The sequence below is a fragment of the Culex quinquefasciatus genome, chromosome 2, assembly GCF_015732765.1.
Source record: "Culex quinquefasciatus strain JHB chromosome 2, VPISU_Cqui_1.0_pri_paternal, whole genome shotgun sequence".
NCBI classification, from domain to species: domain Eukaryota; kingdom Metazoa; phylum Arthropoda; class Insecta; order Diptera; family Culicidae; genus Culex; species Culex quinquefasciatus.
The window spans coordinates 215,298,736-215,316,248 of record NC_051862.1 but is presented as its reverse complement, the minus strand read 5'-3'; the positions used below and the strand labels follow the sequence as shown (position 1 = coordinate 215,316,248).

The 17,513-nt window shown below is 35.7% G+C and overlaps 2 protein-coding genes across 2 annotated transcripts in view; both read right to left on the bottom strand.

Moving 5' to 3' along the window:
• The window catches only part of LOC119767624, a 53,357-nt gene extending 41,174 nt beyond the window's left edge, over positions 1-12,183 (bottom strand). The window contains exon 1 of the mRNA XM_038256581.1: positions 11,919-12,183. Coding sequence (XP_038112509.1) covers positions 11,919-11,920 — 2 coding nt within the window. The 5' untranslated portion in view covers positions 11,921-12,183. The remainder of the gene's footprint in view (positions 1-11,918) is intronic.
• A 5,071-nt stretch (positions 12,184-17,254) lies between these two features.
• The window catches only part of LOC6053312 (sodium channel protein Nach), a 36,240-nt gene continuing 35,981 nt past the window's right edge, over positions 17,255-17,513 (bottom strand). Inside the window, exon 5 of the mRNA XM_038251080.1 lies at positions 17,255-17,400. Within this exon, the coding sequence (XP_038107008.1) occupies positions 17,255-17,400 (146 nt within the window). The remainder of the gene's footprint in view (positions 17,401-17,513) is intronic.

The window sequence follows — 17,513 nt, the reverse complement described above, 5'->3', positions numbered from 1 at the left end:
CCAAAATTCGGATATTGGAGGTAGACGAATTCTGTCATTGTCAATCGATCGGGCGTCGAAAATCGATCGTCCATGATTTTTGCAGATTTTTCGAATGAATATTTCTCGAGAAATGATTTGGGAACGAAGCTTGATTTGGCGTCGGAGCCAAAAGCAAACACTATACCTTTCTTTAGTAAGAAAGGCAAAAATGGAAATTTTCTAAAATCTGAACGGTAAATCCAAATGAGGTCAAATTTGTTTCAGAACATCGAGTATGGTCTAGATTATGATGTGGAGAAAAAAAATTAGATAAAATGCCAAAGGAATAGTTTTGGCATTTGGTGAAAATTGGCTTTTACCTTTTTTAGGGGTTTTTCCCCCTCACAGTGAATTAGTCCACAAGCTGTAAATCAAAAACCACATTACCGACATGGATGAAAATTTGGGAGGATGTAGGGCTGGAAAAATGCAATTTTTTGGACAAATAAACGATTTCAATACTTCAATTTTCGACCGAATTTTCATTTGAAAACCGCCTGATTTGGTGAAAACACACTCCGAGTCCCCATAAAAATGGATAAATTCAAATTTGGTATGGAACTGGTTCAGGTTCAGCACATCCCCTTTCAAATGCGCCCAAGAGAGCTTAAATCCATAATGTGGGCTCTGAGAAACCCCTACCACAAAATTGAGCACTTTTTACCACACACGGACGTCACGCGTGCTCTACAGTAAATTAAGCGCCAAAATTCGGATATTGGAGGTAGACGAATTCTGTCATTGTCAATCGATCGGGCGTCGAAAATCGATCGTCCATGATTTTTTGCAGATTTTTCGAATGAATATTTCTCGAGAAATGATTTGGGAACGAAGCTTGATTTGGCGTCGGAGCCAAAAGCAAACACTATACCTTTCTTTAGTAAGAAAGGCAACTTTCTTTAGTAAGAAAGGCAAAAATGGAAATTTTCTAAAATCTGAACGGTAAATCCAAATGAGGTCAAATTTGTTTCAGAACATCGAGTATGGTCTAGATTATGATGTGGAGAAAAAAAATTAGATAAAATGCCAAAGGAATAGTTTTGGCATTTGGTGAAAATTGGCTTTTACCTTTTTAGGGTTTTCCCCTCACAGTGAATTAGTCCACAAGCTGTAAATCAAAACCACATTACCGACATGGATGAAAATTTGGGAGGATGTAGGGCTGGAAAAATGCAATTTTTTGGACAAATAAACGATTTCAATACTTCAATTTTCGACCGAATTTTCATTTGAAAACCGCCTGATTTGGTGAAAACACACTCCGAGTCCCCATAAAAATGGATAAATTCAAATTTGGTATGGAACTGGTTCAGGTTCAGCACATCCCCTTTCAAATGCGCCCAAGAGAGCTCAAATCCATAATGTGGGCTCTGAGAAACCCCTACCACAAAATTGAGCACTTTTTACCACACACGGACGTCACGCGTGCTCTACAGTAAATTAAGCGCCAAAATTCGGATATTGGAGGTAGACGAATTCTGTCATTGTCAATCGATCGGGCGTCGAAAATCGATCGTCCATGATTTTTGCAGATTTTTCGAATGAATATTTCTCGAGAAATGATTTGGGAACGAAGCTTGATTTGGCGTCGGAGCCAAAAGCAAACACTATACCTTTCTTTAGTAAGAAAGGCAAAAATGGAAATTTTCTAAAATCTGAACGGTAAATCCAAATGAGGTCAAATTTGTTTCAGAACATCGAGTATGGTCTAGATTATGATGTGGAGAAAAAAAATTAGATAAAATGCCAAAGGAATAGTTTTGGCATTTGGTGAAAATTGGCTTTTACCTTTTTAGGGTTTTTCCCCTCACAGTGAATTAGTCCACAAGCTGTAAATCAAAAACCACATTACCGACATGGATGAAAATTTGGGAGGATGTAGGGCTGGAAAAATGCAATTTTTGGACAAATAAACGATTTCAATACTTCAATTTTCGACCGAATTTTCATTTGAAAACCGCCTGATTTGGTGAAAACACACTCCGAGTCCCCATAAAAATGGATAAATTCAAATTTGGTATGGAACTGGTTCAGGTTCAGCACATCCCCTTTCAAATGCGCCCAAGAGAGCTCAAATCCATAATGTGGGCTCTGAGAAACCCCTACCACAAAATTGAGCACTTTTTACCACACACGGACGTCACGCGTGCTCTACAGTAAATTAAGCGCCAAAATTCGGATATTGGAGGTAGACGAATTCTGTCATTGTCAATCGATCGGGCGTCGAAAATCGATCGTCCATGATTTTTGCAGATTTTTCGAATGAATATTTCTCGAGAAATGATTTGGGAACGAAGCTTGATTTGGCGTCGGAGCCAAAAGCAAACACTATACCTTTCTTTAGTAAGAAAGGCAAAATGGAAATTTTCTAAAATCTGAACGGTAAATCCAAATGAGGTCAAATTTGTTTCAGAACATCGAGTATGGTCTAGATTATGATGTGGAGAAAAAAATTAGATAAAATGCCAAAGGAATAGTTTTGGCATTTGGTGAAAATTGGCTTTTACCTTTTTAGGGTTTTCCCCTCACAGTGAATTAGTCCACAAGCTGTAAATCAAAAACCACATTACCGACATGGATGAAAATTTGGGAGGATGTAGGGCTGGAAAAATGCAATTTTTGGACAAATAAACGATTTCAATACTTCAATTTTCGACCGAATTTTCATTTGAAAACCGCCTGATTTGGTGAAAACACACTCCGAGTCCCCATAAAAATGGATAAATTCAAATTTGGTATGGAACTGGTTCAGGTTCAGCACATCCCCTTTCAAATGCGCCCAAGAGAGCTTAAATCCATAATGTGGGCTCTGAGAAACCCCTACCACAAAATTGAGCACTTTTTACCACACACGGACGTCACGCGTGCTCTACAGTAAATTAAGCGCCAAAATTCGGATATTGGAGGTAGACGAATTCTGTCATTGTCAATCGATCGGGCGTCGAAAATCGATCGTCCATGATTTTTGCAGATTTTTCGAATGAATATTTCTCGAGAAATGATTTGGGAACGAAGCTTGATTTGGCGTCGGAGCCAAAAGCAAACACTATACCTTTCTTTAGTAAGAAAGGCAAAAATGGAAATTTTCTAAAATCTGAACGGTAAATCCAAATGAGGTCAAATTTGTTTCAGAACATCGAGTATGGTCTAGATTATGATGTGGAGAAAAAAAATTAGATAAAATGCCAAAGGAATAGTTTTGGCATTTGGTGAAAATTGGCTTTTACCTTTTTAGGGTTTTCCCCTCACAGTGAATTAGTCCACAAGCTGTAAATCAAAACCACATTACCGACATGGATGAAAATTTAAGAGGATGTAGGGCTGGAAAAATGCAAATTTTTGGACAAATAAACGATTTCAATACTTCAATTTTCGACCGAATTTTCATTTGAAAACCGCCTGATTTGGTGAAAACACACTCCGAGTCCCCATAAAAAATGGATAAATTCAAATTTGGTATGGAACTGGTTCAGGTTCAGCACATCCCCTTTCAAATGCGCCCAAGAGAGCTCAAATCCATAATGTGGGCTCTGAGAAACCCCCTACCACAAAATTGAGCACTTTTTTACCACACACGGACGTCACGCGTGCTCTACAGTAAATTAAGCGCCAAAATTCGGATATTGGAGGTAGACGAATTCTGTCATTGTCAATCGATCGGGCGTCGAAAATCGATCGTCCATGATTTTTGCAGATTTTTCGAATGAATATTTCTCGAGAAATGATTTGGGAACGAAGCTTGATTTGGCGTCGGAGCCAAAAGCAAACACTATACCTTTCTTTAGTAAGAAAGGCAAAAATGGAAATTTTCTAAAATCTGAACGGTAAATCCAAATGAGGTCAAATTTGTTTCAGAACATCGAGTATGGTCTAGATTATGATGTGGAGAAAAAAAATTAGATAAAATGCCAAAGGAATAGTTTTGGCATTTGGTGAAAATTGGCTTTTACCTTTTTTAGGGGTTTTTCCCCCTCACAGTGAATTAGTCCACAAGCTGTAAATCAAAACCACATTACCGACATGGATGAAAATTTGGGAGGATGTAGGGCTGGAAAAATGCAATTTTTGGACAAATAAACGATTTCAATACTTCAATTTTCGACCGAATTTTCATTTGAAAACCGCCTGATTTGGTGAAAACACACTCCGAGTCCCCATAAAAATGGATAAATTCAAATTTGGTATGGAACTGGTTCAGGTTCAGCACATCCCCTTTCAAATGCGCCCAAGAGAGCTTAAATCCATAATGTGGGCTCTGAGAAACCCCTACCACAAAATTGAGCACTTTTTACCACACACGGACGTCACGCGTGCTCTACAGTAAATTAAGCGCCAAAATTCGGATATTGGAGGTAGACGAATTCTGTCATTGTCAATCGATCGGGCGTCGAAAATCGATCGTCCATGATTTTTGCAGATTTTTCGAATGAATATTTCTCGAGAAATGATTTGGGAACGAAGCTTGATTTGGCGTCGGAGCCAAAAGCAAACACTATACCTTTCTTTAGTAAGAAAGGCAAAAATGGAAATTTTCTAAAATCTGAACGGTAAATCCAAATGAGGTCAAATTTGTTTCAGAACATCGAGTATGGTCTAGATTATGATGTGGAGAAAAAAAATTAGATAAAATGCCAAAGGAATAGTTTTGGCATTTGGTGAAAATTGGCTTTTACCTTTTTTAGGGGTTTTTCCCCCTCACAGTGAATTAGTCCACAAGCTGTAAATCAAAAACCACATTACCGACATGGATGAAAATTTAAGAGGATGTAGGGCTGGAAAAATGCAAATTTTTGGACAAATAAACGATTTCAATACTTCAATTTTCGACCGAATTTTCATTTGAAAACCGCCTGATTTGGTGAAAACACACTCCGAGTCCCCATAAAAAATGGATAAATTCAAATTTGGTATGGAACTGGTTCAGGTTCAGCACATCCCCTTTCAAATGCGCCCAAGAGAGCTCAAATCCATAATGTGGGCTCTGAGAAACCCCCTACCACAAAATTGAGCACTTTTTACCACACACGGACGTCACGCGTGCTCTACAGTAAATTAAGCGCCAAAATTCGGATATTGGAGGTAGACGAATTCTGTCATTGTCAATCGATCGGGCGTCGAAAATCGATCGTCCATGATTTTTTGCAGATTTTTCGAATGAATATTTCTCGAGAAATGATTTGGGAACGAAGCTTGATTTGGCGTCGGAGCCAAAAGCAAACACTATACCTTTCTTTAGTAAGAAAGGCAAAAACGCACATTTCCTCAAACTAAACGTAATAAAGTACCTCAAAAAAACCAAACAGCCCTTAGAGATCAGCATCCGCCCGTATTGCCTCAAACGGACCGTAATTAAAAGGCCCTCGGACAGTTTGACAAGTGCCTTTACACGGCAAGTTGAACCGCGCTAACCAGCAGCATTACCAACTCGATCCCTTTCCTACCCTCATTATGCATCGTTAGGTATAGAAGGCCGCAGCGCCGCCGGTTCAGCGGATGATCATCACCCACTTTACTTTACAACGAGCAACGGCGGCGCTGATAGAGGTGTTATAAAACTGCTTTTTCACTCTCACTTAAATTAATTTTGTGTAGGATTGGGTCGTTTTTGGGGTTTAAACGTTATGGATATAAAGTATTTAAAATGCAAAAGAACTTTCGTCCTCTAAAACAAACATTAACGATTTTTTAGTAATTGAGCTCTAACCAAAAAAGGTAAATTTTTGTGCTATTTTTATACTGTGTAATTAGTAGCGTGGTTCACGTTTCTATGAAAAAGACAAAAGTTGTTATTTTGTCTTGCATCAACCGGAATTTATAGTTTCCCATGGAAAAAAATCAAAATCCCATATAAATTTCAAATTAAAACTGGAGCTCCTATACCTTACCAAATGGGCTCAAATTTTCAGGAGTGCTTCTGGGGACATAAAAGAACGAAATTCCGGTTGATGCAAGACAAAATAACAACTTTTGTCTTTTTCATAGAAACGTGAACCACGCTAGTAATTACTCATAAAAGATACAAATTTCACATACTTTCCGACACAAAATAAGGCCACATCATATCGTCAACTCACAAATTTTAAAATTGTTTGAGTATCAATTTTCAAGTTGTTTTTCAAATTTTAAAAGTTATGTTTTCAAAACACTTTACCTCTATGAAACCTGATAAAAAACTAAATATAAATTATTTCTGTAAAATATCTGTAAAATATGTAAAATATACCTATTAATTTTCGATAAAGACTACACTGGAAAAAAATTATACACGGTAAGAAAATTGTGATTTTTTATTTAACTTTTTGTCACTAAAACTGTTTTCTTTATTTTTTGATATATTATAGGGGACATCAAATGCTAACTTTTCAGAAATTTCTAGGATGTGCAAAAAAAAAAATAAAAAAAATGCGCAAAATTTCGATTTAAAAAAAATCAGTATTGATTAATAAAATGCATAACTCGGTCAAAGATTTTTTGCACAACCTAGAAATTTCTGAAAAGTTGGCATTTGATGTCCCCTGAAACATATAAAAAATTAAAAAAAAATAAAATTGTGTTTTTTTGCAAATAAAGTTTTAGTGACAAAAAGTTAAATATAAAATCACCAAAAAAATTAATCATTTTTTTCCAGTGTAGTCCTCATCCATACCTACATCTTTTCCGAAGACACCAAATCGATCAAAAAATCCCTTCAAAAGATACAAATTTTTGAATTTTCAGACATCATTTTTGTATGGACAGCTGCCAAATTTGCAAAGAAAATTATATGGACAAACTAATGATGACAAAGGTTTCAGCCCGATTGAAAAATACAAAAAATAAAATTCTAAAAAAAGACCGATTTCGTAGAGATTTGCTCATTTTTTTCCGTGTCCATTTCAGACTCAATTATTCGAATGCCTTGGAATTTAAAAAAGTCAGTCAACTATAAAAATTTTACTAAAATGGGGTCACATAGCTCGAATTTGATGATAAATGCAAAAATAATGCCAAACATTTTTTTATCATGCAAAACATTTTGATATATAAAAAAGAAAAGTGTCTATAATTGGTTATATTTGGGATCGACGGTGTTATTTAAAATATGTTTCAATTAGCATCAAACATTCAGTCAAACCCCAGAAGCCAAATCCTTCTCAAAGAAAAGCCCGCCAATAGCCCAGCACTCGAAATCCACCCACAACAACAAAGTCGGCGCTCCACCGAAGGTCTCTGAATTGCCCGGGGCACTTAAACCTGTCATATCCAACCATCCAAGCAACCCACCAACCGATGCTCGCCGAGATGGCCTTGTCTGAAGGAGCAGAAGAATCGAGACTTCCCCCACCCTCTCCTTCCCTCTGTAGTTTGTTGTCACCTCAGCAAGCCATGCAAGGCGATCCCCCCCGAACAAGCGCCACTTGATTTGTTTACTCTTTTTAACGGTCGTCAGCCTGCTGCTGCTGTTGTTGTGACGGCTATGGCGTCCGAGTCACCGGGCGCGTGCCGTGCCAAACTTAACTAGCTTAAAGTTGGCCACTTTGGAAACCCTTGGGGCGATGACGATGGCGGGTTTGGCTACCTTTTTTGTTTGAACAGTAAAAAATATGTTTTAATAAAATCATGAAATTGATCTTTTTTTTCACAAAAGGTCTTTTGAAAATAAAATCAAAAATCTAATGAAAATTTAAATTTGGATTTTTTTATGTATTTGAACAGCAACACAACTGACCTCCTCCACGCGACACATCGAAGGCACCGAAGAGAAAAGAGTTCACTTAAAAATTAGTTAAATGGGACGCGGAAAAGGGACTAGGTGCAGTCTGTTGTTGGTGGTCAGCGTCGTAAACCTTAAGGTATAGTAAAGATCGTAAAACGTTAAGGGGTTAAAAAGTGTCGAGGGTAATAACCCGCGCATATGTGAGATGTCGTTTACGTTAAGGGACCAACAGAAATGCGGTAGTGCGGAGAGGAGGTCACTAAGGCAACCACAAGGTGTTGCCTCGAGGTGAACCTTTTAGGGCAGCACTTCCTCGAATTTACCTTTGTGCGACTTTGTTTGTAAAATGTGTGTTTAATGTCAATTGAAGATCTATTTAATCATATTATATTTTAGTAGTATAAAAGAATTAAATCAGCAAGGTTGAGACTTAAGCCCTAATTTGCCCCGATTTCGCTTAATTTTTTTCCAGGGCCTTGTGTTAACCACAATGACGCATTTTTTGAATGGAAATAAAATCCATAAAAAAAACTCATTTCTCACAAAAGGCCTTAAACATAAAATCCAGGATTTGAATAAAACCCCTTGGGTAAAACTCCTTCAGGAAAAGTTTTTTTTTTCTCAGAAAGTGAGTGATAAAACCCAAATTAAATTTGAATCTTTTTGTGTGGAGTTGCAATTTAATATCATAGATTTTGGTTATATTTAAAAAATATACTTTGCCATAGAATTAAACAATCTCTAACAAGTTCTTACAAATCAACAATTCTAAATTTCTTTTGCTTAACTTAAAAAAAATAATTGATTTAAATTATCTAAATTGATTAAATTGGTCGCCTAAAATGCCTAAACGTTCAGAAATGAATGAGCCTTCTCTTAGTTTTTTTTTTGCATTTTTAATCTTGCTGAAACTTTTTGGGATGCATTCCATATGCCCAAATAAGTCATTTTGCATTTTCAGATTAACCATATTTTTTTTCATGTAAATTTGGCAGCTATTCAATAAAAAAATGAAAATGAAAATTCAATTATATTTTGTTGATGAATATTTTTTAACCGATTTGGTGTCTTCGGCAAAGTTGTAGGTGGCTGATTTGTTCTATAACTTTTGTCACTAGAATTGATTCCCAATAAAACAATATATTTTTTTATATGGTTCAAGGGACATAATATCCACCCTTAGGTGGTTGGTGCCTTCCTCACATTTAAAAGGTAATGCTATCCAAAATAGGGCGGACCTTTAAGTGTTCTATCAATTTGACTAATTATTCATTCATTCAGATTGGGTAGTCAGATCTTCATATCTCAGGGCACTTATGTGCTTACAACTTATGATAGAGTAGTCAAATCTCCAATTCAATTTGTGCCCGTTGAAAAGGCTTTTGAATTACCTATCTAAAGATAGGTCGCATGATATATTTGGACAACGTTTTCATCAAAATTTCTGAGATCCGGCTCCGAAAAAGTGCATAAATAACACTTAAGTGCTTATGACTTTTGATAGGGTTGGCAAATCTTTAGTGTTTTGAACGCGTTGGAATGTTTTGAACGCGTTGGAAAGGTCTTTCGATTACCTATCCAACGACAGGTCGCATGATAGATCAAGACATCATTTTCATCAAAATATCTGAGATCCGGCATCCAAAAAGTGCATAAATAACACTTAAGTACTAATAACTTTTGATAGGGTTGTCAGATCTTCAATGTCTTGGACGCGTTGAAAAGGTCTTTTAAATACCTTTATAAAAATGTATAACATGCCGGGTTTTCTTACAAAAACCACCCTTTTTACAATCTTCCGGACTTTTGGTAAATTTTTTTTTTAGCATTACTTTTAAAGTACTAAACTAAACTGCATAATTTTTAATAGCGACTTATGGGACCCCAAGACGGATCGAATGAGGCCAAAACGGACAAAATCGGTTAAGCCAACGTTGAGATAATCGAGTGACAATTTTTTGATCAACATCCCACCACACACACAGACATTTGCTCGGAATTTGATTCTGAGTCGATAGGTATACATGAAGGTGGGTCTAGGAGGTCTAATTGAGAAGTTCAGTTTTTGAGTGATTTTATAGCCTTTTCTCAGTAAGGTGAGGAAGGCAAAAAGCGAAGTACAAAAAATTATTGTTAAATTAAAAACTAACTAATTGTAACAACATTTTTCTAGGTAATCTCTTCCATTCTTACAAGTAATTTTACAGTGTTTTTAAACTGTGTTCATGGAAATATCAATACAGTGGACTTTCTGGCTGTCGATCTTCTCAATATCAATATTGCTCCAGCTGTCAATACATTTTTTAGTGCCTTCAAAAAGATTGCTTTTATTTTTCGTTCTATAATTTGATAACTCCCGCTCTCGACGGTCCCTTCAATATCGACAACGAGAGAGTCCACTGTATTATGCAAATAAAGAATATTTTTCAAATTTGTGTAATTACAATAATGCTATTTTAATGTAGACAAATTCCAGTATGCTTTGCAATCACAGCTTTATATTTAAACAGTTTGTTATTATAAGATTACGTTGACAGTAAAATAAACCGATGATTTATTTTTTAAAGAATCTAAACTTTCATAAAATTTAATGCGCAATCACTTCAAGTTGTTGTCCTTTATTTACCAATAAATTACGACAATTGTTTTTGATGAATCATTATGAATTCATGATAATGTTTCCAGAAACATGATTTTGCCTTGCAAAAATGATTCCCGAATAAATAGGGGCCAATTTTTTTTTTATCAAAAACTTCAAAATTTCCATGGAAATTTAAGTGCAATCAGCTGAAATTTATTTAAAATGCAGTCTCTTGAGTCAGAATCATTTCCAGCATGTTTGGGTTGATTTAAAAATCTTTTAAATTTTTGAAAATTTTCGATCTTTAGTTTCGCAAAAAGTTTTTTTTTTCGTTGAAATTTTTGTTTTCGTCAAATCTTATATTTTTTAAAAACTAATGATTGCAAAACAATTCAACTAGTGTAAAATGCATTTTTAAACATTTTTTCCATTCGAATTTTGAGACTATGGCTTGTTATTTCAATTTTTTGCTCCCCTCCCCTCGACCTCAGCCAGAGCCGAGGGACAAAAACTTTGAAAAATATTTGCATTGGCCGAATCGAAAACAAACATTTTTCATAATGACCAAAACATTTCGTTATGGTAATATAATCGTATACAATTGTATTCTATCTCTTGACATGACTTCGCAAATAGTTTGATTGAATCAGATCCAAACTCAATTTAAAGCAAGCATAACTTTTCAAATAATAAAATCCAAAATTTTTACTCCAAATTGGCATTTTGATGCCATTTATTTTTGCCAAAATTCTTCAATGACACTGCAGTTAAAAATGTCACCCAAATGTCTACCTTCAACGTCACCCAGAAATCGCAATCAACAACAAAACCCAAAAAAATATTGTTTCACATTTCTCAAATTCGCTTCCAGCGTCTTCGCGTTGTGCAAAACGCGCTCATTCACGGTCAGTTAAAGCAATTTATCGTCATCACCTTATCAGCAATCACATAAACCTGAGTCTCCCCCAACAAAAAAAATCTTCGTCTCGCTTTTCGTCAATCGTTTTAGCAATCAATAACACACATCGAACCACAATTCTCCATCCAGAGGCAATCACGACTAGTCAATGTCTGCGTTTTTTCGAGTTTTATCACAATCAACTAAATTTGTGGTTGTAAAAACAAACACTTGAGCTGAAATTCCTCTCCCGCTTGACGAAGGCAACGTTTGTGCAGTTGATGAACTGCTGCAGTTGCGGCAGCATTTTATATGGGAAAAATAGCAAACCTTACACCATGTGAATTCACATTTTCCTTTCCTCCTTTCCTTTTTTTTGCAAAACAACATTTTTCTACGTTTTTTTTTTCATTTGATAGACGAGATGCTTGCAGTTTGGTTCGAATACACTTTGCACTTTGTCCGAGCTATGCTCGACGTTGCATGATGTTCATGTTGCATTTTTTTTTATCTTCTTCTCTTCTCTTCTGCTTTGATTGCTCACTTTTCTGCTTTGATGTTTAATTTTTCCTTTCATCATGCTTGGATTTTGTTTTTTGCGCAATTTTTCCCATCATTTGCAATTCCCGTTGCATGCTGGGTCACAAATTGATCCCTAATTAGCTTCTTTTCACCATTGTCACTAATTGCCATCATTTTCCAAATTTTCTTCTTTTACTTACATTTTTTAATATTTGAAAACTTGTCGAATATTCACTTTCCAAAACACTCAACTGATTTTTTCCTGAAATTCTTTTTCGATTTCCACTCCTCAAAAATCGTGTTATTTCTTTTCCAAAAATGTTCACGCCTCCCAAACCCAATTGTACGTGTATCTTCGCGGAGCGCAAATTGAAAACTGATAGTACACGCGACGGCGGACGTCGCACGACGGCGCGGTTTCTTTTCTTGGCAGATCTTTAGCTGAAACAACCAACTAGTAGGCGACGAACCCTCTTCTCTTGGGCGCGCAAAGAGCTTTAAAGTTTTGCTTCTGGTTGCTGCGACCAAGAGCGGGTGCTCGGCTTTTTTCTTCATTTTTCTCTTCTTCTTCGTGTTTGAGCTGTTACTACAGGTGGGGGAGGGGGAGCAGCACCACAAACTCTAATAGGCAAATATAGAAGCAGCAGCGTGGATTTTTACCTCATTTCCTTGCATTTCTTGAAAAAGTCGTGTGTGTTTGTGCGTTGTGTTGGACTTTTTTTGTCTTGTTTTTGTTTTTTCGCTGCCCATGGTTGGTTGTAGGTTAGTTGTTGTCGTGGTTAGAGTATTGAAATAAACTTTTTTGATTTGTTTCAATAAGGGAGAATTGATTTAATGTCTCACTGTAAACTGTCAGTAGGACTAAGAATTAATCTAAATATTTCGGTATTAAAATTAAACCTTGAGTTAAAAAAACAATCTAACATTGAATTGATCCGATTTTTGAACAAACTTTTTTCGCCTTGGCAGGTATCGATTATTTAAAAAAAAAAAAAGTTCTACTTTTCAGCACTGAAATGGGTGCTGAAAAGTTGAGCTTTTCAGCACTGGTATCGAAAAGTAACATTTTTCAATATTGTTTTGTTTTGAACGATGAATTTACTAAACACATGAATGTTTGACATAAAATTCCATTAAATAAGCGTTTTTTTCGGAATTGCAAAAAATGTTGTAAGCAACTCGTTGCAAAACTTGATTTTTTCAGCACTCGTCGTATTTATCCAACTCGGTAAACCTCGTTGGATAAATGTACAACTCGTGCTGAAAAAATCTTCTTTTTGCAACTTGTTGCATAAACTACTATTTTGTGCCTCCATATTTTCTTAAGATTTTTTGTTGTATTGGCCGTACAAATTTTTAAACATTTTTGCAAATATTTAGATTTAATTAGATAAATCCAAATCAAATAAAATAAAATTATTGAAATCGGTTTATTTAACAAGGGCCATAAAATCAATGAAAAAAAAAAGGAAAAAAAAATTATTTTTCCTTCCCGATCCGTAGACTCAACATTACAAATTTGTAATTAAGCCTAAAAGTTCTTCATTTGATAACAAAATAAAAAATAAACTGACAATGTATTCCTATTAGTTCATATTGAGTTATAAATATTCAATTTCTTCGCAATATTTAGCAAAATTTTTAAAGGGAATGACAAAATTAAATTGGCATTGGCATAGGCCTAAATAAACTAAGTCTTTTTTTATCAAAAATCACGAAGTACAATCAATATCAATACAATATCAGGAAGTTCCCACTTCAATTAGAATTTAGGGTTGACTTAAAAAAATAGCGTTTTAATATTTTTTGTGAGTCACATACATTTCATATGAAATTAAATTATTTTATTATGTCCTCAATAGAATTTTCGTCATTTAAAATAGATAAGTGTGAAAGATTTTTCGTAGCTATAAAGAATTAAGCCACTGTAACTTTTTTTTAATCTTTGCCCTCTTCATTTTTTTTTGGAAAAATAGGGAGCCAAAGAAATTTTTGACTGTATTTGAAATTGAAAAAAAAATTGTAAATTAGATTATAAACTTTTCGTAGTACATTGCATAACGCTTAAGTATGCATTTTTAATACAATTAATACTTTTGAATATTTTTACAAGGTTTTAATAAAAGTTCAAATATTTTCATAAATTCATTGATACTTTGCCAATCACTATCAAACATTACATGTGATGCTGTTAAAAGCATTTTGTTTTTTTTTTTTTTTTTTTGTGTAAAAATTTCAAATATTGGGCTAGAAATTTGATTTGTTTTTATTTTGAACTTGACATAAAATTTCCAATGGCTTTATCTGTTTTTGGAAAATCTGAAAGCTTTTAAATGAACCAAAAGAAGTCAAAAACAAAACTGTACTGATTTTATGGGTTAAATCCTGTTTAAATTTGGTTTGCCTTGTTCAAATTTGCAACTTATTTAGTTCAAACATGGCAAAAAAATACATGACACAACTAACACAACTTCTTGAGTTTGAAACATAAAACTAAATGTAATATAAAAAATGTATGTATGTTATCCAACAAACTTCTTACCATTCCCAAACAAAATGCTAATATTTGAAAATTAGCAAAAAAAATTTTGAAAATAAGTTTAAAGAATACTTAGCTATGCACAAAGACACAAAGAAAAGAGGTTTTTTCAAGAACAAAGAAAACATGCAAAAATCCTTTGACTCAATCAGCATGGTTCTGAAAGAAAAAAAATCTTTTCACATTTTTAAAATAAAACAATTGTTTTAAAATAGGGGAAATATACCCTTTTCATGGCAGTTCATTGACCTTTGATTACAACTTACATAGCTCGAAAAAATAGGCAGGCAACTCTCTTTTGCTGATTTTTCTGAAAATTCTGTTTTGAGGGCGGAAAACTGCAAAAGTGATGAGGATCGGTCTAAAAACTTTGTGTGGAGAAAAAGAGTTTACTAACCCCCTACTTCTAAACTTTTTTTCGTTTTTTTTTATTTCCACCGTTTTTAAGAAGTCGTATCGAGCCACTTCTGTTCTACAAAAAACGTTTCATTAGTATATAGTATTATATTTTCATTTATCATGTTCAGTTCATGCTTCTGTTTGATAGTATTTGGCTTATTCTTTCACTTTCTATAGTTATATTTTGCTTTTTGTTTTTTTCCAAGTTTTTACAGCACCTTTTTCTTTTTTTTTGCTTGTTTTCACATTTTCTGCTATAGAACGAAACTATTGTCATTTAAATGGTAGAAAAGTGCGTACTGCACACTTATTTTTACAAAACATATGGGTAATTCTCTACTCACAACTCACACGAAATCGGGAAAATGGGAATGAAAAATTTGATATAATTTTCGAAAAGTACATTAAATTTCCCATAAAATGACATGTTCCAAAAATTTTTACAGTTAAGTAACGGAAAATGGCAGAGCTTATACAGCTCTTATAGAGCTTACGCCATCAAATCGGGCGTCTAATTTAACATAAAAGTCCCTTTGACACCAAATTTCTATCTCATCACCGTTTGTGGCTGCAAATTATTGAAAAACACCTCTTTTTTCGCATGTTCAAAAATTGAAGGGGTCGTACCGCCCCTCCGTCACGAGACTTCAACAGACCTCGGATTCGTGATCTGGGACAAAAGTTACCCCTTAGGACAAAGTTTCACGCAAATCGAAGAGGGGTCGGGGCAACTGCTGTGTGAGTAGGCGAAGAATTACCCATATAGGACGAAAAACGAAACTATTGGCACTACGCCCCCCGGGGCATGGCCTTCCTCTAACGTGGGATTTCTGCTCCAGCGCCTCTGACGAGACAGGAGAAACCGGGACCGACGTTTTACTTCACCATCCGATAGAAGCTCAGTGGATAAGGCGGGAATCGAACCCGCGTCTCATAGCATCATCGGGATCGGCAGCCGAAGCCGCTACCCCCGCGCCACGAGACCCACATAGGACATTTATGTGAAAAAAAGCTGACCCAAAAAAATGACATTTTTGGAAACATTTTCAAAGTCTCAAGTCTCAAACAAGTAAAAATTCCAACCCTATTTTTTTGGAAATATGTATAAAGTGTTCTTCTTTCCAATGATTTTCAAACATCAAAGATTGGAAAAAAAAGATTTTTGGTAATTTTTTAGATCTAAGCCTGCCTAGGATTAGGTTGTAGAAGGAGAGATTGAAAAAAAAAACAATATGAATAAAACTGAAAACAATCACCAAATTCACAGTAAATTAAATTAAGCGCTTAAAAAAATGACAAAATTCATCTTCAAGATCTAATTTATTTTTATTGGTATCAGTTGAAATTCAAACTTAAAAAAATGAACATCGCTTAACAAAAATGTTAAGGACAAAACTGTATCTTACGAACTTGAATATGCCAGGGATGTACTTTTAAATTCCACAGTGTTAAATAAACAAATTAAATTACACCCCAGTTTCCTTTACGATATTACTACTAACCGATCGACGTCATCGTCGTGAGCACCTCTCTCTCTCTCTCTTTCTCTCTCACTTATCCTCACCTCTCAACTCCAAGTCTTCAACTCTCCAATGATCGTGGTTGGCGCTGAACTTACCACAATTTTGCATGCATGTGATGAAGTGGCTTCTGCTTGCTTGTTTACTTCTGTAGGTTAGTTGAAGCTACTTCACTTCGATACACAAAGCACACTTTGCATTACAGTCGACTCTCTGGTTGTCAATATCCAAGGGACCGTCGAGGAAGAGAATCATCAGTTTACAGAACGATGCAAAATGAAGACTCGATTGAACATATTTTTTTCTTGATACCCAGCTATGGGAGAGAATCCTGGCAACGTCCATCAAACAAAAACAAAGTTATGTCAAAACCCCTTCAATGCTTCGTTTCGCCAAGAAAAATGTCTATGAAAGCCATGAGATAGTGAAATTATTGACAACCGGAAGAGATTTTTAAAGCAAACATAATCCAAGGGACCGTCGAGGAAGAGATCCTTCAAGCAAGGGAAAATATCGAGGAATGAAGATAATTGAAGTATGCAGATTGAAGGGACTGAAGAATTTATCGATAGATGGAGAATTATTGATATCGAGAAGATCGACAGCCAGAGAGTCGACTGTATTATAAGTTTATTGTGTAGTATTGCCAAGCCAACCCCAGGTCCAATTTGCCTCGAACGGCAAAGCTTGCTTGGATGCATGCACCCGTCACCCGCCAACCACCGCCCCCATCAAAGGTCGTTTGAAGCCGGTTTCGGTTACCTTTCTTAGGGTCATCTTGCACCAATCGAGAGGGGGGACTTCATTGTCAAGTGGTTAAGGAAAGCCAGGTCAAATTGGTTGATTGTTTGACCGTGGATACTTTTTTTTTATTTTGCATTGTTTTTGAGAAGAGTTTCGAGTTACAATTAGTGCACCAATTTCAAACGACACCGATTTATGCAATTAAACTTCCTGACATATTTTTTCTATCATCTTTCATTTCTCAACCGAACGCCCATTAATTGAAAAGCGTTTGCATAACGACGACGACGACTGAGTCTGGGAGACTGAGACAAGAACCGCCCAGCGGCGGCAGTTACTGGTGCTGGTGCTGGTGCAGCCGGGTTCGGATTTTCCGCATAAAGACCGTCCCGTAGGGCCGGATCGTGAAGTAGTAGATGATCTCGACGAACGAAAGCAGACTCGCGCCGACGAACAGACCGGTGGTGCCACCTACCGAGACTGAGATTGGCGGGGAGTTGCGGAGTTTGCGTTTGGAGAAAAATGAATAGAAATGAAATGTTCGATTAGATTAAATTGCGAACCAATTGCTGTTTTACGAGGTTGTGGGATTG